This window comes from Coprinopsis cinerea, assembly GCF_000182895.1.
Source record: "Coprinopsis cinerea okayama7#130 chromosome 1 map unlocalized cont3.1, whole genome shotgun sequence".
In the NCBI taxonomy this organism is placed as follows: Eukaryota; Fungi; Basidiomycota; class Agaricomycetes; order Agaricales; family Psathyrellaceae; genus Coprinopsis; species Coprinopsis cinerea.
In genome coordinates, this window is record NW_003307544.1 from 3,298,994 (window position 1) to 3,322,999 (window position 24,006).

Below are 24,006 nucleotides of genomic sequence, written 5' to 3' on the forward strand. Positions count from 1 at the left end.
ATCAAACTTCTATCCTTTCTCAGAGGTGCGGTCCCGGAGTTGTATTCAGTGGGTCTGTGCCTTGCCGTGATTTGGACCCACTGGCAGTGACCAGTCTACCCGGTGTCCTTGTCTACTGTACGTCGTGAGGCTATTGATCGCTCTTGGTGAGACCGGACCTGGGGGCTGCTAGACGAAGGTTGATACCCTTCCCTGGGTACCTGTGCTCCCAAAGGGGAGACCCCTTCCCCGCATTGGCGCTAATTGTCGACGGGGTCAGCCGCAAAAATAAATGAATGACGACACCCTCATCCTTGTTCTGTTTAAATATCAAGTACTAGGCCTTGTACAACCTCTAATGAACATTAACATGCCTGTGGCGTGTCTGTGCTTACTTACAACTCGTGCGTATATATGGAACACGCGGAGCATGGCCGCCCCCATGCCAGATGAAATTGGTTTCATTCCTTCAGGGCTGGCGTTTCCTCGGAATTACAAGGGTCGCTTGAGTGTGGCGAGACGAGGAGGTGGCAGGTGTGACGATCGAGAGCAGATGACCTTGGTCTGACAAGTGGGAGATGGAGACTTCCGCCTTGCGATCGGCTATGCCCTGAGTGTGGGAAGAAATCTATGGGCGCTTAAGTTCGAGCGATCGAGACTTCGCGCGCTAACTGATAACCTGATTAAAACACTGCTAATGTCGCATGAAACGCTCATGCACTCATCGAGGCACATCGCCTCCCAATATCAGGTGGTAATCTCTGGAAAACTCCACCGATGTTTTATCGGATTACGCCGCTATCCGAACATGTTCACGATTTATCAGTCATTTTTGGTCGAGGAAGCTTAATTCTTGGCCTCGCGTCTGCCCATCCACATTCAAAACTGAGAAAAAAACGTTTAGGGGCCAATATAGGAGAAAACACGCGTGTCTAGGCGAACTTCTTCTGGACCAGAGTTGCCGCGTTGCAGACTCGAGGCTAAGTTGGCGGGAAAAGTTTCAGAGTGGTGAGGGTTTGGGGTTCTCCCTTGAGTTCTCCCCTGAGGGTTCTGGGGTGCTTATTCATGTCTTCTCTGCTGCGTGTAAGGTGACTTCGAAGGAGTTGTGGCTGGGTTTTCTTCTCAGGAATTTGAAGTGGGCTAGGGTCCCTTGTCGGAAACATCCCCGTTCTAAAAAGAACGAAGGATTCGAATTTCGCAAACCTCAAGGCGCCGTCTGGTTCGAACGCCACAAGTCATCTCCGGGGATGGAGAATTTGCTTGGGCATGCGAGTGGAGCGAAGTGCTTATTGTAGTTCGAGTTCTTTGTCTAAGGTTTCAACGAGCCTCGGAAATCGCCTTACAGCCGTTTGCATTAGTCTTTGCGCGAGCGATGTCGCAGAAACCAATTGATGGCGTGTCGGAAAACTCCGTATGGCAGCCCAAGTCACGCTCGACGACCGTCGTTCAGGCTTCGGTATGAGATGTTTGCCTCATCCTCGTACCCTTACCGTCTCTCTTTGTACTTCCAATGGTATGAAACAGCGAAATGTCCCTTTCACACCAACAATTCGTAAAATCGGCCATGTATTCGAGGAAGAACCTGGTTGGAACCTGGCAGGTGGGAACCCCACGGAATTTTCCGACACGCCATCAATTGGTTTCTGCGACATCGCTCGCGCAAAGACTAATGCAAACGGCTGTAATCCGAGTAATCCGATAACGAGCAGATAGCGCTGAGTTTGTTTCTGAGGGAAAGCACGTTGCTTCTGGGCGCTATCGAGTACCACGGCCTTGGGATGGCCGGGCGCGGCATCGCAGGTAATTAATAGCCACTTCCCGGTGCTGGGCATCGCGAAGAAGGAAAGAGGGGGGTAATTTCGCGACGCAGTCAGGAAATCTGAGTCAGGCGCCCGTTGAGCAGTGGGGATATGTCGTCCTTTGTAGTAGAATGGCGATACAGTCACATAATGAATGACGGCTTAGAGTGCCCTCGAGCGGTTTGGTCGGAGCTTTGTAGACCTCTCGGCAGTTAGGATCAGTACGAATTTATGGGAATTTGGGAGGGTTGACGCGGAGAATCAAAATTTGGGCGTTTTGAGTATTGACACACTGGGGTACGTTATTGAAGGGTTAAAATTGGGAATGGAGCTCGCGTGTGCACTCCGACTGGCACTCGGCTCGTTCGCTAGTCTGACACTGAGCACAGGGAGCTCCCAGAGTCCAAGCCGTTAACGTTGCTAGTACATTTTAGAATGATAGGTATCTTCTCAAAGCATGCACTCTCTCACAGTGAACCATGGGACTTGCCGCCACAAACGGGGAGGTGTCTATGTAAATAGATCCTAGACGCGATATCGATGGCTGGGATGGAAAAGGTGATTACAATGGAGGCGTCAGCCCGGATGCCGGGTCTTGAGAGGGGTTTACTTCAATCGGGCAATTGGAGGAGGGTTTGGGATTTTGGCGAGGCAAGCAAGCAATGATATTTGCATGATATATCCAGGGGACAAACCGGAGGTCGGAAGCGCTTGAAGACGGTCCAGGTGTCGAGTATGCGCGCATAACTCGCCCTGTTCAAATCTTTTAAGCAGCGGAGATATCGAGCGCCTGTCAATGCCGGTGAAAGAATACTCCATTTGCCAGCAAAGCACAGGACGAGAGCAGAGCGATGAGGAATCCCAAAGCAATACCACACGCTCAATGTCAGAAGGGGACCATGAGCGAATAAATGACTGTTCGACACGCCATCTTTGACGGCTTGGACAGCTGCTGCACGTATGTCAGGCAAGTGCAAAATAGTGCGCGGTGTACCTCATCCCCCTGTCAAAGACGTAGTAACGTAACAGGACCCTTGGCCGTGGAAACACGGGCATTTTGGTCGGAAGGGGTGAACGGAACATGGAGGTCTATGGGTAATAAGGTAGTGTTTTCCTTGGAATGGCTTAGACTCGAGTCAAATAGATGGGCGATATGCAGTCAGATATGTGGCATTCGATGTTGGTTGTCAGTGAAGAGTCTACTAAGACAGCCCGGGCATTGCCCAACGCAAGTCAGAGAAGGTGTGGATCGCTTGGACAGAGATCCTGAGGTTGAGGATGCTCCAATGTCGTGTTTTTTGTAGGCTACGAGTCATTGTGACGTTACATGTTAGAGCATGTTCGATTGTCGCGCAAGGGAATGTTTTGGGAGCGCGCGGCTAAATGAGGTTCGGACCGAACTCTCAAGGGGTACAATGCAAGGACGGAGGCGGAGTCGGGAGGACCTACCTAGCCCGAATAGCGCCTCGAAACGAGAGTTTAAGCCGTACGAGATCTGGCTTTTTACATGGCGGATATCAGGCCTTAGTATCCTCGGCGATCTGGAATGTTTGTTACTCGTCCTGGAAAGGAAGGCAAGTTAACGGTTAAGGAAGACTGGTTTGGAAGGACGCGGCTCTTTTCTAATGCAGCTAGATCGAAAAGGATAATGTCAATAGGAAGCTAAAGCCGGGATTTGCAGACTTCCAAGGTGCATTTCAGATATTATTCGAGGAGAACAGTCAGGGAAACGCGTTTTGCTGGCAGTAGGTCAGTCGGGGACGAGATTGAAAAATTGCCGCTGTGCTTCTCTCCGGAAAACCCTCTGAGCGGAGGTGCGCTTCAAAGTGCGTACCGCGTACTGGTGTTGTTCTTTCTTCCACGCGACGGCGATCAGTGGGTACCTCCAAAACTTGGGAAATTTACTGAGAGCTGTTTCGACCACCCTGAATCGCGTGATGTCACAGACAATGAAGCCCGGTATAATTGGACCGGCGCTATTGTACGGTGGAGTCAGTTTGCCTATCTCAGTGCTATCCCATGAATATTTGGGTGTGAACTCGGCGAGTCAGGATCCGGAAGGAGAATACCAGAAATGCAGGAGGCCATCGTCATCTTCCAGAGAACAAAAGATGGAAAAGCAGACGTAAGATCCGGAATAGATCTTGGTGGTAAGCTGGTGGATTGAAGCGGCAGTGCTGAATGATAGACTGCGTACAGGGTTGGTTCGTTTACGCCCCGAGATCTGGCGTTCGAATGGGGGTATGGTGGCCAAGGGAATTGGACCGGAAAAGGCAAGTCCCACGAGGGACCCTGTTAGGCGGAGGCTTTGGTTGTTTCACGGAGGCAGCCCAGTCTTGACAATGGCTTTCATATAAAAATATGATAATCGGGGACCTCCAGATTCGACCTGGCTTTCTGGGCCGTTCTTATACGGACTGCTCCTGTCAAAACCTTTGTGGATTTGACTCTTGACGACTCTTGACGTTACCACCAATTCCCTCTCTCATTGGTCACGATATGCACGTCTTCGACTTCTTCGCACAGTTAACCTCGACAGCGTTCCGGCCATGGCTTTTCTCGCCCTTCGCCGCGCCCCACAACCTCAAGCACTTCCCCGTCGCCACAAGGCCAACCGTCCACGACCTTTCCTTCGATCTGGAACTGCCTTGCTCGTCCCCGACGACACCAGCGACATCGCCCACAGCATTGGTTTCCACTACTCGCCGTTCTGCCCCTGTGCACATGCCTTTGGAGTTGATTCTCCAGATAATTGAGGCATCCTATGATCGAGGACACCCAGACATATCGCTGCTCAAGGCCTGCTCTCTCGTCTGCAGAGAATGGTCTGTCGCCGTCCAGAAGCTGCTGTTCAGGAAGGTCGTCCTCCAGACCCTTCCCGCCTTCCAGTCGTTCAGCAGGGCTATTAACCCCTCAACTGAACGCGGCAGCATCCTGGGCAGCGCAGTTCGCGAACTCCGTGTGGTGGTAGATTACAGCCAGCCTTCCTATCTCCACCAACATGCCATGGCTCGTGCCGTCACCATGTGCCCCAACCTGCAAGAGCTGGATCTCTCGCTCTACGGGTTCGCAGAACCTAGCGGTGACCAAGAAGAGGGATCCCAAAACGGCCCCCGTCTCCGTCGTCGGGCCCCCTGCTTCGACGAGCAGACCCTCACTCTCCTTCGCTCCGGTCCCCAAATCACTTCTCTTTCATTCAGCAACTGGTCGGAAAATCACGAATGCATCTTCCAGCTCCTCGATGTCTGGCCATCCCTTCAATCCCTCTCTATGAGTGGTACATCTCCTCACCTCCCGTCGCAATCGTCTCTATCCTATTCAGGAGCCCTGGAGCAATTACGAATGAACTTCCAGACTCCTCCCTCAATGGAGTTCATGAATTGGCTTCTTCATCATTCGACAGACTCCCTTCGAGGTGTGACGCTCGAACGCGATCCGTGTCCAGATTTGGTCGATTTCATCATGGACTCGTTCACTCCCAGCCTTCGATCACTCACCATCCCGAACTGCACTTCGTCTGACATGGCTCGGCGACTCGAAAAATGCGATGGCCTCAGGTTCCTGCGCATGGACCAGCCTCAGGTAAACCCGCTGGTTTACAAGTCACTCCCCGCTTCCATCAATCATCTCGCCTTTGGCGTTGATCGTGATACACCTCTCCAACCAGTCATTGATCTGGTCAAGTCACGAAGTGCGTTGGAGTTGGTTACGATCCGACTTTGGAATGGAGGCGACAACCATCGGCTGCTTCCCGCACTCAAGATAGCCTGTGCATACCGCGGGGTTGATCTTAGGATGACCAACGATACTTTGCAGTATGACTCGATGCTCGTAAGTTGTCCGCAGCAGTTGCCGTTTGTACGTGGAGCTGATGGATTTGCTTTTTAGCTTTGCTGAATCTTTCCTTCCGTGGTCTAAACGTGCACCCCATTTCGAACTGCCACGAACCCACGACTCTCACATCCATTTCCTTGACGCCGGTCCCCGACTCTCTTACCTCGTGTTCCCTTTCATTACTATCCCGATTAATGACGCCCACCCAATGTCTTTCGCATTCTCTTGATCCATTGTTGTTGTCCATCCAGCTTTCATGAGCGCTCTGAACAACGTTGTATTTCCATTTCCATCACTTACGACCTCATCACACTCGCTCATACGTTCATAGCATTTCTGCATTTTGTGTATTCTTACCCATCTCAACGACACGTCCACCGTAGCATATCCAGTACTTTGACTGTTCATGATCCATCATCATCCTCATCCATCCGCTCCATCCACATTACCACAACCCTCACTCGTACCTCATACTCTCTGCCTTTATTCGTATTCTAGCTTTCTTGGCCTTTATTGTGCGAGATTGGTTCGAGACTCTCTTCCTTCGCCTTCTTTCTAGAGCTCTCGGTCGACCATCTCACTTCTTGTCACATATTCTTTTACATACCCCACACGATCAGGCTTTCTGCTTCGTACACCTTTAGATGCGTGCCACCATTCCCACCACCCTCATTCCGGATTTTTTCTAGGACGGTGCAAAAAAGCTCCATATAATAATGCCCCTATTTATTGTGCTTCGTATTCGTAGTCAAGTTCACAATGAACATGGTACATAGATGTTTTTCACGTTGAAATATCTACTCTGCCGTTTCATGTTCACGAGGATCCTGCTGAGCGCGTAAAAGGCGCGTTGTCCAGACTCGGCTCGGCGGCGACTTTGAGTTGCGATCAAAACAGCGCCAAACATTTGGAGAACGCCCACTCTGGTGAACTCAGCACATTGCCAACCACCACCAGCCCCCTTTATAGCCAGCTGGCCCTGCGCCAAGCTCCACAGGCAGCCAAACTACCCACCCATTGTCGACAACGAAGAAATCAGCAGCGACGACGACGACTGCCAAGATGGCATCATCGAGCAATACTCTCTCTTCTGTGGTTTCGAACCTGGTCCGCGCCCAAATGGGTACATCGCTAGCGCCGACGGTGACAGACGAAGACCTCGACCGGCACGTTGCAGAGCTCATCTTGAAGGAGGCTAAAAAGAAAGCTGAGCGTTATGACCAACAAGGAATCCGTGCTTTAATTTCCAATAACATGTAAGTGGCACGTCTCTTTATTGTATTGCCAAAAAGCTTAATGAACAACCCACTCATCCCACCGTCACCGTACACTCCCACTCGCAACTCAATTTAACGCCCAAATTATGGATTCATTCATTCATACATGGATTGAACCGCGGTATTGGTGGTTACTGCGATTACAGTGACTCCAATGCGCCGAGACCGAACAAGCGGTTCCTAACTTCCATCATCAAGAGCACGGATGAGCATAACAAGACGGTGTTGAGGGCACAAGCGTTGGCTGCTGAAGAAGTCAAACGAGAGCGAGCAGAGCAAGAGAAGAGGGAACGCAGACGGAGAGCACAGGAGGCTGTTGAGGCTGAGAAACTCCGTCGGTCTTCCCGGATGGGTGATTCGAGGAGCAGTAGGCGTAGGAGGGGCGATGGGGATGAGAGTTGGGATAGGTGGGACGGCCGAACGGCTGAGCGGAAGCGAAAAGCGAGGGATTGGGCAACGTGGAAGGGGGACGACTACGAGGAAGAAGCGAGATCTGAGGAAGAGGATAGGTCGAGGAAGCGAAGGCGGGATACACCTTCAAGGTCGCCGTCGAGGTCTAGGTCTAGAAGCAGGGATAGAGACAGAGATTCCCGAAAGAGGACTTCGAGGCGAACACGCGATGACGACGAGGACGGGTCTTCCAGTCGCAAACACAGGCGCGAAAGGGATCGAGACCGAAGTCGCTCACCTCGAGGCAAACATGTTTCCGACTCCAGCAGTCGGAAGCGAGAGAGGAGCAGAGATCGAAGACGAAAACGGTCTCGCTCTCGAGGTTATTCACCATCGACGTCTTCTCGTACGGCCCGTTCGGAGAGTCCTAAACGACGCTCTGGACGCGACCGTCCAAGTCGATATGCTCTTGATGACCTCTCAGATGACCTTCCACCGCGTCGAAGTCCTTCCCCCTATCACAAAGAACACGAACGCGACAGGTCACCACCACCAACGAAGAAATCCTCGCACAAATCTAAAGACGAGGATAGCCAATCGTCTTCGTCCTCCCATAAATCATCCAAACGGAGAGCGCGAAGCAAGAGCCGAAGTCGTTCTCGATCACGCACGCCCTCTCCTGTGCGTTCCCGCCAAATGTCCACCTCTCCCTCTCCTTCACCGTCCCGATCATCCACGCCTGGCCCCCTCCCTCCTGCTCAAGTACCCTCCAAGATGGACAAATATTTTGAAGAATCCTACGATCCTCGACTGGACGTGGCGCCTCTTTCTGTACCCACAGTACCAAAGGAAGGCCTTATCAGTGACGCAGAGTATGACGGGTGGGACGCCATGCTCGAACTTATCCGTCTGCGAGAGCAGGACAAGGCGGATAAGAAGGCGTTGGAGAAGCTGGGTTATTCGTCGAAAGAGATAAAGGAGATGAGGAAGAAGCAGAAGTTGTCGGCTGGACCGAGCGGGAGTTCTAGTTCGGCGGAGGTTGCTGCGCGGTGGGGAGGTGAGACGGACAATATTATGAATATAGAATATACGAAGAGGGGGGCGGTGAGGGAGTGGGATCTCGGGAAGGCAGGGTTCTGATCTTTCCTTTCTTACTACTAGTAACGCATAGTACGACACGCTTTATTTCCCCATCCATATCATGTCTCGTTTTCCCTGTTATTGCTTTCGTTCGACGCCATTAGACCAGATGATTATAAGCACATACTACCTGTACAGACGACACCATACATACATACACTGTATTTCTACCAACGCGATCGCGTTCCCCATGCATGAGCAAAGTAACTGAAATGACTATGGTACACGAATGAAGGCTGCACGAAACAAAGTGAAGAGTCCCTAAAGCGTGGCAAGTAGAACGAGAAAACAGACGGGATACGCAAGAGAATCGTTTATGATGCATAAACAAGATGAAAAGGCTAGGTGCAAAGCTAAGTTTTGCATAGTGAAATGAATAATTAAAGATGTGTCTATCATGGAGGCTGAATGGACTGAGAAGGATTGAGAATGCGAGATAGACTGTAGATAGAATGGGGTAGACATAATGATAAGATAGTAGGATGCATGTGTTGAAGACTGAAAAGGGGTGAATCGTTAACCGTGAATGCAGAGTGTAAACATGGGAGACGAAGAGGAGTCGAAACGAGAATGAGAAAATTAGAAGAAACCTGGAACGTTTTGCTCGATCAAGACAGTGAAATTCGAATGCGTCATGAGATCACAAGCCGCATAGTGCTTGAAGTAGTCCCTATCGAGGACAGGATCTTCCAGATTGTGCCTACGAACCCCATGGCAAATTAGATATGACTGAGAGGGGACAAACGAGAAACATACAATTTCGCCAAATGTTCCTTCATACTCGGCCAAGTGCACAACTCTGTCTCCCGAGGCAGATCCCTACAATGCGCACAACACCAAATCTCGGCACGCTCCATCTCATTGGCGTGCTCCTTGTGCTTGATCTTTTCCATGACCGAATCGTTAGGGGATACAGGGATGAGATTGCCAACAGAGAGCGGAGGGGATGGACGGCGAGAAATAGGCGCTGTGAAGAGATCGCGAGGGTCCGGTCGCGGAGTATGAAGATCGAGTTGATGCTTGATCTAAAATGAAGAACGAAGGAGCGCAAGGAGTTGCAATCAGTTGGGGGGACCAGGGACGAAGTGGAGAAGGGAAGCACAAGAAGTGCGAGAAAGGGGATACCAAATGAATGAAGCAATAGTACTTACCGCACGGCGCCAGTTATAGTAACCAACGAGGGGTATGAAGGTGAAATCAGGATCGTCGTCGGAATCACTGGAAGAAGCGGCGGCCTTGGCGCGCTTCATATGGGGCATACACCCTGCGCAGTGGAACCATGGATCCAACCGGTCCATATCGTCGGTGGTCGCGGTCGCAGGATCCAACCCGACACGTTGGATCACGAGAGCAGCTATCTCCGACGCTTTCTTGTCCACCGCCAGATTGCCTACGCACCACCGCGTGCGTACGGTCCCAGGGGAGTTCTCCAGGTACAGTGCGGCATCGTGTTTGACGGAGGGTCCTAGGTAGGGGAAGTAGTACTCGTCGCGGTTTCGAGTCAAACATGGATGGCCTAGGACGTGAGGGTAGAAGAGTAGTCGATCCTGGAAGCCGAAATAGCTGGGATATTCAACGGATTCGCTCCTGCCAATAGGGCAATGGCGGCAAGCGTAGACTGTGTTCGCCAACTTCATCTTTTGCTCCAATCCCGCCATTGAGATGGTGCGCTTCCCTTCTTGAGTGAACGTTTGGGCTAGAGTCTTGGAGTCAGGGCGTTCAGCTGGCCCCTTTGGAAGATCAGCTGACTCCCATTTCACATTGGCGCGGACCTCTTCGGCAAACATCATCTGACGAAGACGGGGGAGGACAACGTCTTTCCTCCAGGTGGCGAACATGCCCTGAATATCCGACAAGTTGGCGGCAAAGGTGGACGCGTCGACGTCGACATCGAGTGGCTTCCTAAGAATATTGGTGACTCCCGGTAAGAGACAGAAATCTGGCGGTTCCGGCAGTAAATTGGAGCAGGGCAGGAGGCTATTCTTGACTTGCTGGAGATATTGGCAAGCACTGGCCTTCCTTGCAACTGCCAGTTCCTCGAGTTCGCGCTGCAAGCGTTTCTCCCGCATTTGATCCATAAACTTGATGGCGGCTGGCTTGATATTATTCCAGACTACGGAGATTATCAGAAGATGAGCTCGGGGAATCAAAATTGATGAGCCGTACTTCTTTCCGTGAGACGCTGTGGTTTGCTGGCGAATGGTTGGCGCTCCAGACTGTCGGGTGGCATGATGCTCTGGAGGTCCTTCTTGTAGCCAAGTTGCTCCAATTTCTTGATGATCCTGTGGGGCGCTGGAGTTCAGCAGTGGGAATGCAGATAGGACCGTGATAGAGGACCTACGCCTGTCTCCTCTCCTGCCTCAGCCTGCTCAGTTCGTCTGAACGATCGTCGGCCTGATTATGGGACCAAGCGGCGCAATTGGTAGCATGCTGGGAAAAATATCAGCACCAGACGAAAACGGGTTTACCAAGAACCCTTACTAAATTGAGCGCTTCTGTCGCTTTCCGCTGCTCATCGATAAAGGCGAGCCGCTCCTCTGGTGTCTGCAGGGCCTTAAACTTGTCCCTAAAGTTTATCAAGTCTTCCAGCATGAAGACTCGCTTGAACCTCTCTGGAACGATTTAAGCCACGGCGCCGCGAGCTAAGAATAGATTAAACTTACTGCCTTCGCGGTTGGGCAAGAGGTATCGGATATCTGGAAGGTTTTGAATCTCAATGTCGAATCCTCCCGGAATAGACCGGTTAAGGTCATCCAGTGATGGCAGAGGATAAGTCTCAATGAGGCTAATAACACCGTCATTAGCATTGGGTTGCTTGATCCCAGGGGGAACAGGGAACTCACTGGTTTGGAGCGCATTTGGCACACATCCTTATTCGAAAACGCCATTCGACATTCCGGACACCTGGCGTTAGACAGATCTGGGAGAATATTGTGAATCGATCAAGGACCGACATGAGAAAAGATGGTTATACTTACATGGCAGTGGGGAGAGAAGCAGAGATTGGCCCAAGCTGGCTCGGGCATCCCAGGTGGACATGGCGGGAGGTTGTGCAGCTCAGAAAAACTGGCGCGCCACGTTGAAATTGAGGATTTATGCATAAGGATGCGGCGAAAATCTTTGGTTGTCCTTGCGAGCTTAAGGAGCTCATAGGGGTGCAAGTGACTGAATATCTAAGATAGGTCGCGGATGAGACACAATATACGGGTTATGGTGACGAGAACAAGCGCACCTCGTGTAGAATGTCGAGGGGGAGGTTTACAAAGGTTGCCAGCTTTCCCCTTCGTTTTTGCCTCTTATTTGAGGGGGACCTTTGGTGTCTCTTTGGGAGACGTTTTGGTCTGTCCTCATCCTCGGAATCAGAGTCGAGGTCGTATCGCGGTTTTTTCCTCTGGCGAAGCAGCCTTGATTGTTGCGTCGAAGGCTGCAATTCCTGGAGCATTGGGAGAGTCGGCGCTGGTGTGGAAGAATGGAACAAGTTGTCGGATGCCTCGTTGACGGCATTTTATAGAGGAGCGCCAAGCCAGACCCTATAAACTGGCGGGATCTTATATAATTGGTCATAGAACGCGTCCGGCTTTTTGATAGCGAGCCAGCCCTTCGCGCCTTTTCTCAAATCCACCATGGACGTTGCCCAGATCGCTCAGGTCCTCACAGCGACACTAAATCCAGACAAGAATACACGTATTTCTGCAGAGCTCAAGCTTGCAGAGCTCTTTGCCACCCCAGGTCAGTCCAATTATCTGGTGCAATTGCTGATTTCGCGATGAAAACCGCGTGCTTCCAGAAACTGGCCTTGCGTTATCGCAGCTCGTGTTGGCCCAGGATGCGGACGTTTCATTGAGACAGATAAGTCTGAATACACTTCTTCCAGCGAACCTATAGGATCTTGACAGAAACGCGGTCATCTCCACTCAGCCTGCATTACTCTCCGCAAGTACATCAAGGAGCGATGGTCCCCATTCTTCCCAGCTTTCAAGGGAAATCCCCCCCAACCCGAGGTAGACGCTATCTTATTTCTGATTTATTGCCTTCTCATTCTTCTTCCCAGCTTAAATCACAAATACGTCAGGCTCTGTTTCAAGGTCTCTCTGATCCAAACCGAAAAATTCGATCCCTCTGTGTGGGTACATTCCACCCCAACTATCACTATTATTCAAACCAATGGCCCGTATAGGCACACTCCCTCTCATCTATCGCTAACTGCGACTGGCCCGATGAATACCCCGACTTGCTACAAAACCTCATCTCCCTCCTGTCCGCCGGCTCTCCAGATCCCGTTCATGGCGCGATGCAGGTGTTCACCGAGTTTGTCCAAACCGACCTGACTGAAGATCAAATCCTCCCCGTTCTTCGCCAACTCCTGCCTGTCCTCCTCTCAATCTTGGGCTCTTCCGAGGTGCGTCCCAACCCGTTTGGTCCACAGATCTGCGCTCAGGACACATCGAACAGCACTCTGCACCCACACGCGCTCGAACCGTCTCCGTCTTCCGCCAATGTGTAACAGCCTTATTCATGGTCAAGGACCAGTATACCGATGCAGTCAACGAAGCCACCACTTCGATCCTCCCTGTGTGGCTCGAAGCATTCAAGGTATTGCTCAACATCGATGATCTGCAAGGCTTGGTTGGCGCCGCGAATTGGGACAGCATTTTGGTCCGCATTGAGATCTTCAAGGTAATTTCGTCAGGATTCGCGCCGTTCATAAAGCTAACGCCAAATCTAGGCCCTTGATACAATCCACATCTCTTTCCCTGCCGCTCTTGCTTCACATCTCTCTGATTTGCTCTCTTATGCTCTCGTCCACCTGCAAAAACTGTACCCTGTTTTCGCCCACTACTACCTAGCGTCATCGGATTCTGTCCCTCGGACCTCTGAAGATGAATCCGTCGAGCTTCCTCAACTCATTTGCCCGATCATGGATTTCATCTCTTCCGCCATGCGAGGCAGAAAGGCTCGTCTCTGGTTCACTGGGGACAACCTTTCTCTGCTCGTTTCCGCAGTATTTAACCTTTCGCAAGTGACCGACGAAGACGTAAGTCAAACTTATCCTTTCCGCCAGAGTTGCGGAACAGATTAACCCTGTCGGTTTAGGAGGAAACCTGGGCCAACAATGCCAACGCGTTTGTCGCTCAAGAAGATGACGAAACTTTCCAGTATGGTGTGCGGGTAGCAGGCTTTGACTTGCTGAGTGTTCGTGAAGCTTGTCCGATCGATTGCACCCTTTGCTGTTATTGATCATGTCATCCCTCCCTATTAGGTTTTGATTGACCGTGAGGCAGTCAACACCACCAAAACCTTCCAAACCGTCCTTCATCAAGTTGTCACAGCTTCCCAACAAGCCAAGGAAACTGGAAACTCGGAATGGTGGAGGCCCCTTGAGGCCGCTTTGGCGGCGGTTGGCTCGCAAGCGGAATCCATCCTTGAGGTTATCGAAGACGAGCAAGACTCTGGTCGGGAGAAGCCTATCGACCTTGATTACCTTCTCGTGAACGTCGTACCTTTCATCCTTACCACTCCTGGTGGGTTTTGTGCTGCCATTCATTACGGACCTCGTTATTGATACGACTCCTGTCACCCGCAGACAAGCCATTCCTTCAAGGCCGTGCTTTCGTATTTGCCAGCCAATTCTCCAAACTCCTTCCCGCTCAATCTGCTGTCCAATATCTTGATGCTGCCGTTCAAGTCATCGAGTCCGAAAACGCCAGCATTCCGGTCAAGGTGTCTGCTGTCAAAGCTGTCCACAAGTAAGTGTTTTGCCACAAACCGACAATTAATTCTAACCAAAACGTTTCTTCCTTGCACCCACGTTCTATTTGATCTCATGATCGACGTACTACAACACAACCCCTCTTTTCATTATCACACTCAGCTTCTGTCAAGGCGGTGAAGAATCGATCCTTGTGCCATACGCACCGAGAATAGCGAAAGATCTTGGTCCCTTCTTGGCAGTCACTTCCGAAGACACGCTTTCCTTGGTTCTTGAAACGCTTTCGGTGGTGCTTGACATCGATGATGGAAAATGGCTTACCCCTGACCTGGCCAGCGCCCTGGTCGTTGCTTCTTTGGAGGTCTGGCACAAAAATAACAGAGGTAAGATTAAATCCGTTCTACTGTGATGTCAAGTATGTTTTGCTGATTGTTATCTTCTTGGGTTATCTTATCGGGCCGCTTGGTTCTCTTCCTCGTTTAATTTCGGCTGAACCTTTCCACTCTACATTCGGAAACTCGACCTCTCGTTTCGCTTTCGTCGTTCCCACTCCTGGCCCGTTACTCGTCATATGGGATGGACTTCACATGAACAGATCCTATCTTTATCTCAATCTTGACCGACATTCTCCAAGCACTCGCTTCCTCTTCTAGTCCGGGCCTCTACGAAACTGTCGTCAAGCAAGCACTTCCTATCTTGGTGGACGCAATCGGCCGATCCAACAATGCTACCCCTGCTGGGTCTGATAGTACCACGGAGGGTTCATGGATTGCTGGGTCTGCGATTGATTTCGTTGCCAGCTTGGTGAGGGGAAGTCCTGAGAGTGGGCTTGGAGATGGATTCTTTGCGCTCCTTGCACCAAATCTCTTTTCTTGTCTGGAAGTCGCGGAGGATAGGGACGTTTTGCAGGTGCCCTTTCCGCTTGTATCTCTCCTTCGGCGGTATACTCACCACGAGCGATTTGACAGAATGGTGTCCAATGCCTCAAGCTTATCGTTCGCAAGGATGTCAACCAACTTGTCGGCTGGCAAGACGGTTCTGGTCGTAACGGCCTCGACCACGTCCTCGCGCTCGTCGCCAAGCTCCTCCAAAACCAAGACGAATCCGGTGGACTGGCTATCGGTGAACTCATCATCCACTTGTTCAGGAAGACTGGCGAGAAAGTGCTACCTGTCCTCCCGCAGTTGCTGGAGGCAATGTTGAAGTCGATGTTGACTGCCAAGACTGCTAGTTTCACTCAGGTTGGTAGATCTCCTTCCTTACTCTCGGCTGTTTTCCTGACGTGACCTTCCCGCATGACAGAGTCTGGTCGTTCCCTTCGCCTTCCTTATCAACAACCAGCGCGATACCGTGTTGGATCTCGTCGAGTCTTTGAATATCGAAGGTCGATCGGGCTTAGACGTCCTCGTTAACACATGGTGCGAGAACGCCGAGACGTTCCAGGGGTACTGGCCCAGTCGTATCAGCACTCTGGGATTGGTGCAACTCTTCCTCTCCGAGAGGCCTAGTGTTAGGAACTTGGTGGTCAAGGGTGATATGATCTTAAAGCCGGAGACTAAGAACGGTGAGTTTTCTTTTCCTCTTCGAGTGGTATGGCTGTAGTGTCAATGTGCGGGTTGTGATGACCTTGTCTTTTTTCATTCCTTCAATCCGCTTTGCGTTTCGCTTTTGTTGATATATGCTGTGTGTTGCGGTGGTGGTGCTTTTTATAGTCATCATGACCCGTTCGCGCACGAAGAATAGTAGGCTGGTTTATTCCTTCGAGTTTGGATTTGCTGACCAATTTGTCTTTTTTGCTTCGGCCGATTTTTTTTGTAGCTCCCCATGAGAGGAGTACGATCCCGTTCCCGGACCAAGTGCTCAGATAATTATTAACTACTTGCACTCTGGTGGAGAGTCTGCTACACTTACCGGTGCTGGAGGAGCGTTTGAATTTGATAGGGAAGATGGGGTGCGTCTAACCCCACCTGGGATAACGAAAATAGACTGACGAATGCATCATTGTCTAGGACGAGGATTGGACGGAGGAAGAGAAACTCCATCAAGGTTTCAAGCAGGATGAGTTTGCGTTCTTGAGTGATATGTTGGGACCGAAAGGCATGGCCTTCGATAATGACGAGGCGTTCGATGGGGGCGACGATGATGAGGATTTGAAGGAGGATCCTGTTTCTACTATGGACATGCAGGTGGGTGCTTCATGTTTTTCGTTAATCCGTCGAAAGAACACTGATGAATATGTCTATAGGCCCATCTACGCGGTTTCATCAAGGAATTCGCGGCTCAGCATCCTGCTGTGTTCAACCCACTCGTGGACCAGCTGAATGCGGAGGAGACTTTGGTCGTTCAGAGGGTTTTGGCGAGCGCTTAGAGGTCATCACCCCTATTCTCCATTCAAGTAGACGAGAAACAATCTGCTCGAAGAATATTCAAGGTGTTTTTTTCTACGTACTTGGTGTTTTTTTCAATCTGGTTTGAATCTTTTCATGCACTTGTCATTGGATATTGGAGGGGGAGTAAACACGGGACTGGACCCCCGAGTGAATCGGAGGTTTCCCCGCGGTGTGGTGGACTGGAGTCGCACGCGACGCGACGCGTCTTCGATGCATCCTCTCTCCGTCTTCGCGTCGCCCATTCGCAATGGCGTTTCGCCGGACTCGGGCTTTGACATTGAGGCCTATGAAGTCTCCGGTATTTGCGAAGGTCCTACTGCGATTGTGTTCCGTGCATGGAGGATCTCGCGCTTCAAGTTTGAGTGGAGGAATGATAGATGGATCTTTGCTAAGATCTTTGACTTGGTGTTTCTTCGCCAGTATGCAAACCCCGGGGACGAAGCGATGATTAACCTACGAACACGTCCTCGATATGCACGAGGTCGTCCGATAACACAACTTCGGTCGTTCGGACACTCTTTGCCGACGTGAATGAATCTGCTCCGCGTTCAGGGTTGTCCAGGTGCCGCTGAGTTTATTTAGAGGCGAGGCGAGGAGCAACGTGCGGGCTCGGGAATCGGGGAAATGGACCTACAAATCGTCGTAAAATGCTGAAAGTGTAGATCTGTTTCGAGAGTCTAGGCTTGCCACATTGCAGTGGATTTCGTAACGAGGCCAAGGTGAAATTTCTTCGGGAGAGGTGTGTGGAATCAGGTCCCACAGTCACTCGAGGTTGGAGAGGTACCAGGAGGAACAGAACCCATGGATTCATAGTTACACCGATGGAATTTCCACCCGTGTTGTCGCCAGGAACGTTCGGGGAATCAAAACGCACCGGTGAACAAACCCAAATGGACCTGTTTTCATTTCGCAAGCAAATTTTGAGCGAGGTGATTGGTTTGTTCCACAGCCGAAGATGGGCTTGGGGTCGGCTTAGGCTATTCTTGGAGAGACGGCCGTCTGATCTGTGTTGGCAAGAGTGAGAGCGGGAGCACAACTCGGGAGGTTTGTGTTTCTCGTCATCTCATTGTCGTCTCTTCAGCTTTGTTCGCTGTCTATTATCCACCTACAACTCTATCCAATATCCACACGCAGCTCGCTCGCTCGCTCTTTTCTTTCTCGGTTCTCTGGTTTCTGGGTTTAAAACCATAGCCATAGCACGTTCGTTCCGATTTCCCGTCCACTTTTTTGTTTCCGTGGAATTGCTTCCCTCGTTTTCGTTTCCTTCCGAAGGGCTCATTCATGGTGCCGCGCTCATAGCGGTGATAGAAGCCTCTACACAACATACAACTACAGACTCCTTTTCTTTCCCGTACCGCACCGTGCGGAACACGGTGATACCACGACGTGTGATCCATACGGTTCACTCTTGTTATATTTTAGGGGAACAAGTCGTTTATTCTTCTTCCTAGCGTTTGGCTAGACGTTGGACGTCAAAGCTTTACGTGGAACTTTGTGTTTCTTACACTACCCCCTTGTCGATTTCGTTTCTAGAAGGGCACAGGATAGGCTAGTATGCTTCAAGATGGCGACGTATACTTGCCTTCGACGCCGAGGAGAACCGAATACGCCGACGCCAACGCCAACGCCAATAACCCTTCGACATCATCGCCGTTCTCATCATCACCAGCTCACAACCATAACCACTACTTGACATCGACATCGACGCCTCCACGATCCTCAAGTGGTCTCCACGTCCCCCCTGCGAGTCCGCATACACCGAATTCACCTAGGAGTATAGGTGGCGGATCGCATCCGACGTTTGTGCACCATGTCCTCCCTGCTACGCCGATCAAGAGCGACGGGTTTGAAGAAGAACCTACCACGAGTCCGACCCCTAGAACGCCCAAGGGACGAGAGCGGATATATGGCCAGAGTTCACCGCCGCAGCATGGGTGTGGGGACAGCGGGAGGATGTCCGGTGAAGGAAAGCACAAGAGTCCCAATCGAATCAGCTCAGCGAGTGCTACCAGCGTTGCAAGTGGCACCTCGACATCGGAAACTGCGCTGTTCTCGATTTATTCGATGTACGGTGTCAGCATTCGTGAAGGGTCAGAGAATGGGGACGCTGTGCCGGAGATGGTAAGTGTCACCGTCTATGCTGTGCTTGTCCCTTTCCTTCAAGGGTGCTCCTCGGAGTAACTATCAATAGTTGTCTCTCTCTTTGCCGTCCGTTACTTGACTGATGGTTTTGCGGTTTTGACAGCCTCCACGTCGTTCATTCGAAGTTGATCCTCTCGACAACAGCTGCAAGAACAGTCCGCCGTCGCTCCAAGTTAACTCTTCCGACGTCGATGGCACTTGGACACCGCCGCGAAGTCATCGTTTAACGAAGGACCAGTTGAATTCTTTTGCCTTTCCACCACCACAAGTCCCAGACTCGTCCTCAAACGCGAATTCAGCGGTAACGGCACCGACGGGCAGTGGAGGCCTCCTAGGTCGCAGCACGACACGTACCAAAGACGTTCGCTTCAGGCTACCCTCCACACACGTCCATTCGACCATCGTAGTCGACGACGGCACTGGGGAACATCGTCCTGGCTCTTTCTCTACCGCTGCGAGTGGGTCGCCGTTAAACATTGAATTCGATATCCCCGAGCCATCCGACTCCTCGACTTTGGCTGTGAATCGCGACTCTGCAGTTCCAGCAACCCAGGGGCACGTCCCAAACCCCTCTACAGCAACTTCAGCGTCGGATTATTCGCATTACTCCCACAATTCGAATTCCAGTATGCCCATTGCTATCAATAGCCAGCACCGCACCGACTATTCTTCCGAGTTGGCATATTTTGATACAGGGGTGACGACCGCTGTCATGCCTTCCCCTAGTAGTTCGCTGTCGGATAAGGAGGGAGAGGGGATGGAAGCTGTGAAGAGGATGAATGGAAACGCGAAACCTCCACCGAGTTCGTTCAGTCAGCCGAACGGTGACGATGGATGGACGACTTCTACTCAAGCACGGCTTTCATTTCAGCTGGGTACGACGCTGAATGTTCCAGAGGATTATGGGCGTAAAGGTGCGTTTCAGTTAGCTATCGATAATGTTGATGGCTAACCTACGTCTTTCCATTCTAGTCAACCCCCCACCGCAGACTTCCCAACCAAGGCTGACACTCGACTTGGGCGACTCGAATGCTAATAGCCATTTTGATCCTGACCGCGCCAACCCTCCGTTATCACAGCAGCAACCGTTAACAGCGGATTCCAATGGCTCCCATTCGGTCTATGCTACTCCATTAACCAGTGTTGAACCTCAACCATCCCCTTGGGCCCGCCCTTCTCCAACTCCTCCGCCACCGCACCAATCCCACCCGTCTTTATCCGCACGAACACCCTCACCTTTATACACCCTCGACGGAGCTGCGAGGGTTCCGAGTGAAGGCAGCCAGGACCGAGGTGATATAGGTGGTACTCGTTTCACCCCTGGCAACCACAGCCTTTCTTCGAATCCGTTGGCCAACGGGGATAAGCATCAACAGAGTCAGGGGCATACATCAGGCTCAACTCCTGCAGGAGTCGAAGGTGCAGCGAGGACTGAGGAAGAGATGATGATACTAGCGCGAGCTTCGTATCTCCATCAGAACAACCAGAACCAGAATCTACATCATTCTCAGTACATGAATGGGTTGCCGTCTACGCCGAGGAAGCAGGGGACGTACCAACCGCCCCACCAAAGGAGGTCGCCGTCGCCTTATTCGAATGGTTCTCAACAGTCGCATCATTCGCAACACCACCAGCAGTCGCCTCACCAGCACCCTCACCAGGGTTATCAGCACCAGGGAGGGGTGTCAGCCGCCAGTGCTCCACCTTCGGCGTTTAACACGCCTCAGCATTCGAGGATGTCGTCTAGAAGTTCGCCGGTTTCTTCGAGGAGCGGGACGCCTGTGCGACCGGGTGCGAATGGATACGTGGCTCCGTCACCGGTTCAGTCCAGGAGTCCGTCGAGGAATGCCAATCCTGGGCATAATGCCCCGGCCATCGACTCGAGAAGTCCCTCGAGGAGCCAGACCCCGTCGTCTACTCTAAACCCGAATATGTTGAGTTCGCCGCCGAGTCGCCCGCCTTCTAGGGTTTCGCTGCGTCAACACGCACCCTCTGGACAGTCTTCGTATCATTCCCAACAACAGCAGAAGACGGCTTCACCTGCTCCTTCACCCATTGGTATTTCCACCAGTCAGAGTACCAGTAACCACTCGAGGGAGGAAAGTGGGAGTACGACCAGTCAGACCCATTCACTCGACATTTCGCAACAGTCGCATCAATACTCGGTTTCGCTTGCGCCTTCGAACCAATCCCATTCTAATGCCTACCAACATTCCAATACCTCCCACCAATACCCGCCTTCGCAGTACTCGAGTACCTCCACCGGTGCTTCTCAGTCTCAATACCAGCCCTCGCTATCGAACGGGTATTACCAAAGTCAAGCCGAGTATGGCGGTAGTACCGCGAGTGGATTCGAACCTCGGCCGAGTTTGTTGAGGGATGGGAGCATTGGGAGTCGTAATGGTGACAAGGAGTTGCCGAGGACTCCCTCGCTGTTGGGTATCGGTGCTAATGGCAGAGCCGGAGCCGGTGGATCACCACCGTCGTCTGACCAGGCCCAGCCCCGCCATAGTGTCGGTAACCGGGCGCTTCAGTTGCATCTGCTAGCTGTAAGCGGTGGGGCTACTGGGGGTGATCGGAGTGTGGGAGGTGATGGTGTCGGGTTGGGGATTAGAGGTAGTGTGACGAGTGGAAGTGGTGCTGGTCCTGATGCATCCCCACCGCCGCCACCCCCACCCCCATCTTCCATGAAACCTGTGTCGTCCCCGCCACGTGCGAGTTCGGCGTCTGCGAGTGCTGCCCAAACATCAACCCCGCGAACGTCGTCTTCTGTTCACCGCCATGGCCATATGTCTTCGCCTCCTGGCCATAGCATCCGAGCGAAACCGTCGACTGTGTCGTTGAACCCTTCGTTGAGGCCGTCACTTGTGCCGTCTGCCGGTGAAGAGCCCGATGCGTTCCATGTACGGAGTACCTACGCTCAACTGGAGGTGTATGGAGTCAAGGGTGACGGGTTTGATGAAGGTGTAGAGAGGACACGAGCTGCTAGAACACGTGTTGGATCTTCGGTCGCCACTCCTTCGCCTAATGCCTCCACCTCCCTCTCACATAGCCCCGACACTTCCGCGACCTCCCCTGATTCCAATGGCCATCAACCTCCGCATCGAACCAAAAGCCAAGTTTTGGCGGACGAAGCGATTGCCGATGAGAATGAGAAGAAACGCGAGCTGGAACCGGAGGAGATTAGGGTGCTGCAGAGTGTGGATCGCTATGGGTTTATGAGCGTTACTTCACATGAGAGGTTGATCCTTTTACCTTCGGTTCCGCTTTTGAAACCCCTATCATCTGGTGCTGGTGCGCCGTCCTCGCCTCCATCGAATTCAACTTCTCCGCCCCCTTTGAAGACGTTACAGTCTATTCCCCCTCCGCAGACGAACCCGAAAGAAAACGATCGGATAGAAAAGTGGAATCGTATGTTGGTTCCTCATCAGCGGGATGAGGGAGGGAATGTGCAAGCGTGGCGAGTCCGACCTTCAAAAACGAGTAAACTGCGACGGAGGGTGTACAAAGGCGTTCCGGATCGTTGGAGAGCGGCGGTTTGGGAGGTCTTGATGTGCGCGTACGTTGCTGGACATGGCGGGGATGTGGAAGGTGGCGGGTATGATGGGAACGGGAACCCGAATCGGCCGTGGCAGGAGGTGGATACGGAGACGATTGTCAGGTTGACTGCCAGTCCTGATGCTGCGAGTGCGGGCGTGAGACAGGTTGAGAGGTCTGCGAGGGAGTACAGGGAGGGTATCGAACGTCCTTCGACGTATGATGTCCAAATCGACTTGGATGTGCCGAGGACGGTTAGTGGGAATATTCTGTTCAAGACGCGGTATGGCGCTGGGTGAGTGGTTTGTCTGTCTCAACTTGTGTGGTTGACTCATTGGTACTCTTTTTGTTCTTCTCTCTCTTCCCGCGCTTCGTTTCTGTTGGGTGGATACAGCCAACGCTCCCTCTTCCACGTCCTCCATGCATTCTCGCTTACCTGCCCCGTGTGCGGCTACGTCCAAGGCATGGGGCCCCTCGCCGCCACCCTGCTCTCCTACCTCCCGCCCTCCCTCTCCTACACCTGTCTTCTCCGCCTCCACACCTCCTACAACATGCACACCATCTTCTCTCCCGGATTCCCCGGTCTATTGGAAGCGATCTACGTCCAGGAACAGCTCACCAAAACCTACATGCCCGCTGTGTACGAGAGTTTCAAGCGGAATACGATTGGCGGCACGAGTTATGCGACCAAGTGGTATATCACGATGTTTGCGAATAGCGTGCCGTTTCAGATGCAATTGAGGCTTTGGGATGTGTTTTGGTTGGAGGGGATGGATGTCTTTGTGGCTGTTGCGGTTGGCGTTTTGTGGGTTTATAAAGGTGCGTTGTCGTCTCTCTTATTCTGTCTCTGGACTAATTTGGTTGCCTCGTTTGATAGACCAAATCACCTCGCCGCATGCCAATTTCGAAACTATCCTTTCCTTGTTGTCTTCGTTCTTTGTGCCGGAGGATGAAGACGTGTTCATGGGCTGGATTGAGAAGATGCTGTGTGATCGGAAAATCAGAGGGAGTATGAATCAGTGGAGGAAGGAGTGGAAGGTGTTGGTTGAGAGTGGGAAGGAGGTCGAGGCGTTACTTTAAGCCTTGACCCTCCATGGTGATGTTTGTTTCCCTTTGCGTAATTTAATCCCCTTTTCTCTCTCCTTGATCACGTTCATGTCCCATCTCTTCTCATCCTCATCACGGTTAACGGCTCTACTTTCATCTCACGCCATCCTCTTCTCCTACTACTCTATCCACGCTTAGGCATAGTATTCATTTTCTTCTTCTCTCCCATCTCCCTCCTGCACGATGAAACGGCAAGACCCCAGTGTATCATTATTACCTAGCATCATCTTTTTTTTACCTGCCATTCGCATTTCTCGTTATGACTCTTGGATCGTTCAAAAACATTGGTATAGCGTAGGGTATATTATATATTATATTCTTTGTCGCTTTTTGAAGTCTGGACAATTGCGTTTGGTTCGCGGGAAAGGCTAATGTGATCCTTGAGGAAATGGTTAATGGGCCCTGGGCGCTCGTGTTGGTCGCCGCCCAGTGCGCATCCCCGAGTCGGATTTCAAAAATGGTTGAGGGCCTCGCGGCTCAATGTTGAACTTGAACCAACGAGCCACTGGACGCACAGCAACTGTAACAGCTGAACGTTCCACATTTTCTATGGCCATTAGACTCTTGGCCGTACTGCACCTGGGTCTGAATGCTCGCTCTCAAAAAAACGTCGACTTTTGGGCTTATTTAATAAATATATTCATGGTGGACTAAACGAGCGGCGAAAGTTGGATACACGAGAGTGGGTGGAGTAACGAGTG

The 24,006-nt window shown here is 51.7% G+C and overlaps 5 protein-coding genes across 5 annotated transcripts; 4 read left to right on the plus strand and 1 right to left on the minus strand.

Moving 5' to 3' along the window:
• The first annotated feature begins 4,237 nt into the window (after positions 1–4,237).
• CC1G_00584 (hypothetical protein) lies at positions 4,238–6,201 on the plus strand. The gene is made up of 2 exons (XM_001829353.2): positions 4,238–5,609; positions 5,667–6,201. Exons 1-2 carry the CDS (start codon positions 4,278–4,280, stop codon positions 5,673–5,675), a joined length of 1,341 nt encoding a protein of 446 aa, XP_001829405.1. The 5' UTR covers positions 4,238–4,277; the 3' UTR covers positions 5,676–6,201.
• Positions 6,202–6,674: 473 nt separating this feature from the next.
• On the plus strand, positions 6,675–8,419 carry CC1G_00585 (hypothetical protein; the record flags this gene model as incomplete). The annotated part of the gene is made up of 2 exons (XM_001829354.1): positions 6,675–6,868; positions 7,036–8,419. The coding sequence occupies 2 exons, from the start codon at positions 6,675–6,677 to the stop codon at positions 8,417–8,419; spliced, it is 1,578 nt and encodes a 525-aa protein (XP_001829406.1).
• Positions 8,420–8,998: 579 nt separating this feature from the next.
• CC1G_00586 (hypothetical protein) lies at positions 8,999–11,861 on the minus strand (the record flags this gene model as incomplete). Its single annotated transcript, XM_001829355.2, has 10 exons — positions 8,999–9,119; positions 9,176–9,444; positions 9,571–10,532; positions 10,586–10,701; positions 10,761–10,849; positions 10,901–11,031; positions 11,083–11,204; positions 11,263–11,339; positions 11,398–11,592; positions 11,652–11,861. The coding sequence occupies 10 exons, from the start codon at positions 11,859–11,861 to the stop codon at positions 8,999–9,001; spliced, it is 2,292 nt and encodes a 763-aa protein (XP_001829407.2).
• Positions 11,862–12,042: 181 nt separating this feature from the next.
• Positions 12,043–16,497, plus strand: CC1G_00587 (hypothetical protein; the record flags this gene model as incomplete). Its single annotated transcript, XM_001829356.2, has 16 exons — positions 12,043–12,148; positions 12,338–12,420; positions 12,471–12,542; positions 12,597–12,818; positions 12,872–13,096; positions 13,146–13,454; positions 13,514–13,612; positions 13,680–13,941; positions 14,004–14,166; positions 14,292–14,512; positions 14,725–15,038; positions 15,098–15,370; positions 15,432–15,693; positions 16,025–16,080; positions 16,139–16,315; positions 16,375–16,497. The coding sequence occupies 16 exons, from the start codon at positions 12,043–12,045 to the stop codon at positions 16,495–16,497; spliced, it is 2,967 nt and encodes a 988-aa protein (XP_001829408.2).
• A 3,900-nt stretch (positions 16,498–20,397) lies between these two features.
• On the plus strand, positions 20,398–23,278 carry CC1G_00588 (GTPase activating protein; the record flags this gene model as incomplete). The annotated part of the gene is made up of 3 exons (XM_001829357.2): positions 20,398–22,493; positions 22,593–23,017; positions 23,076–23,278. The coding sequence occupies 3 exons, from the start codon at positions 20,398–20,400 to the stop codon at positions 23,276–23,278; spliced, it is 2,724 nt and encodes a 907-aa protein (XP_001829409.2).
• Between the last annotated feature and the right edge of the window lie 728 nt (positions 23,279–24,006).

Bases quoted from the DNA above. Each gene is read 5' to 3' on its own strand.
- CC1G_00584 (XM_001829353.2), top strand. From the start codon at position 4,278: ATGCACGTCTTCGACTTCTTCGCACAGTTAACCTCGACAGCGTTCCGG.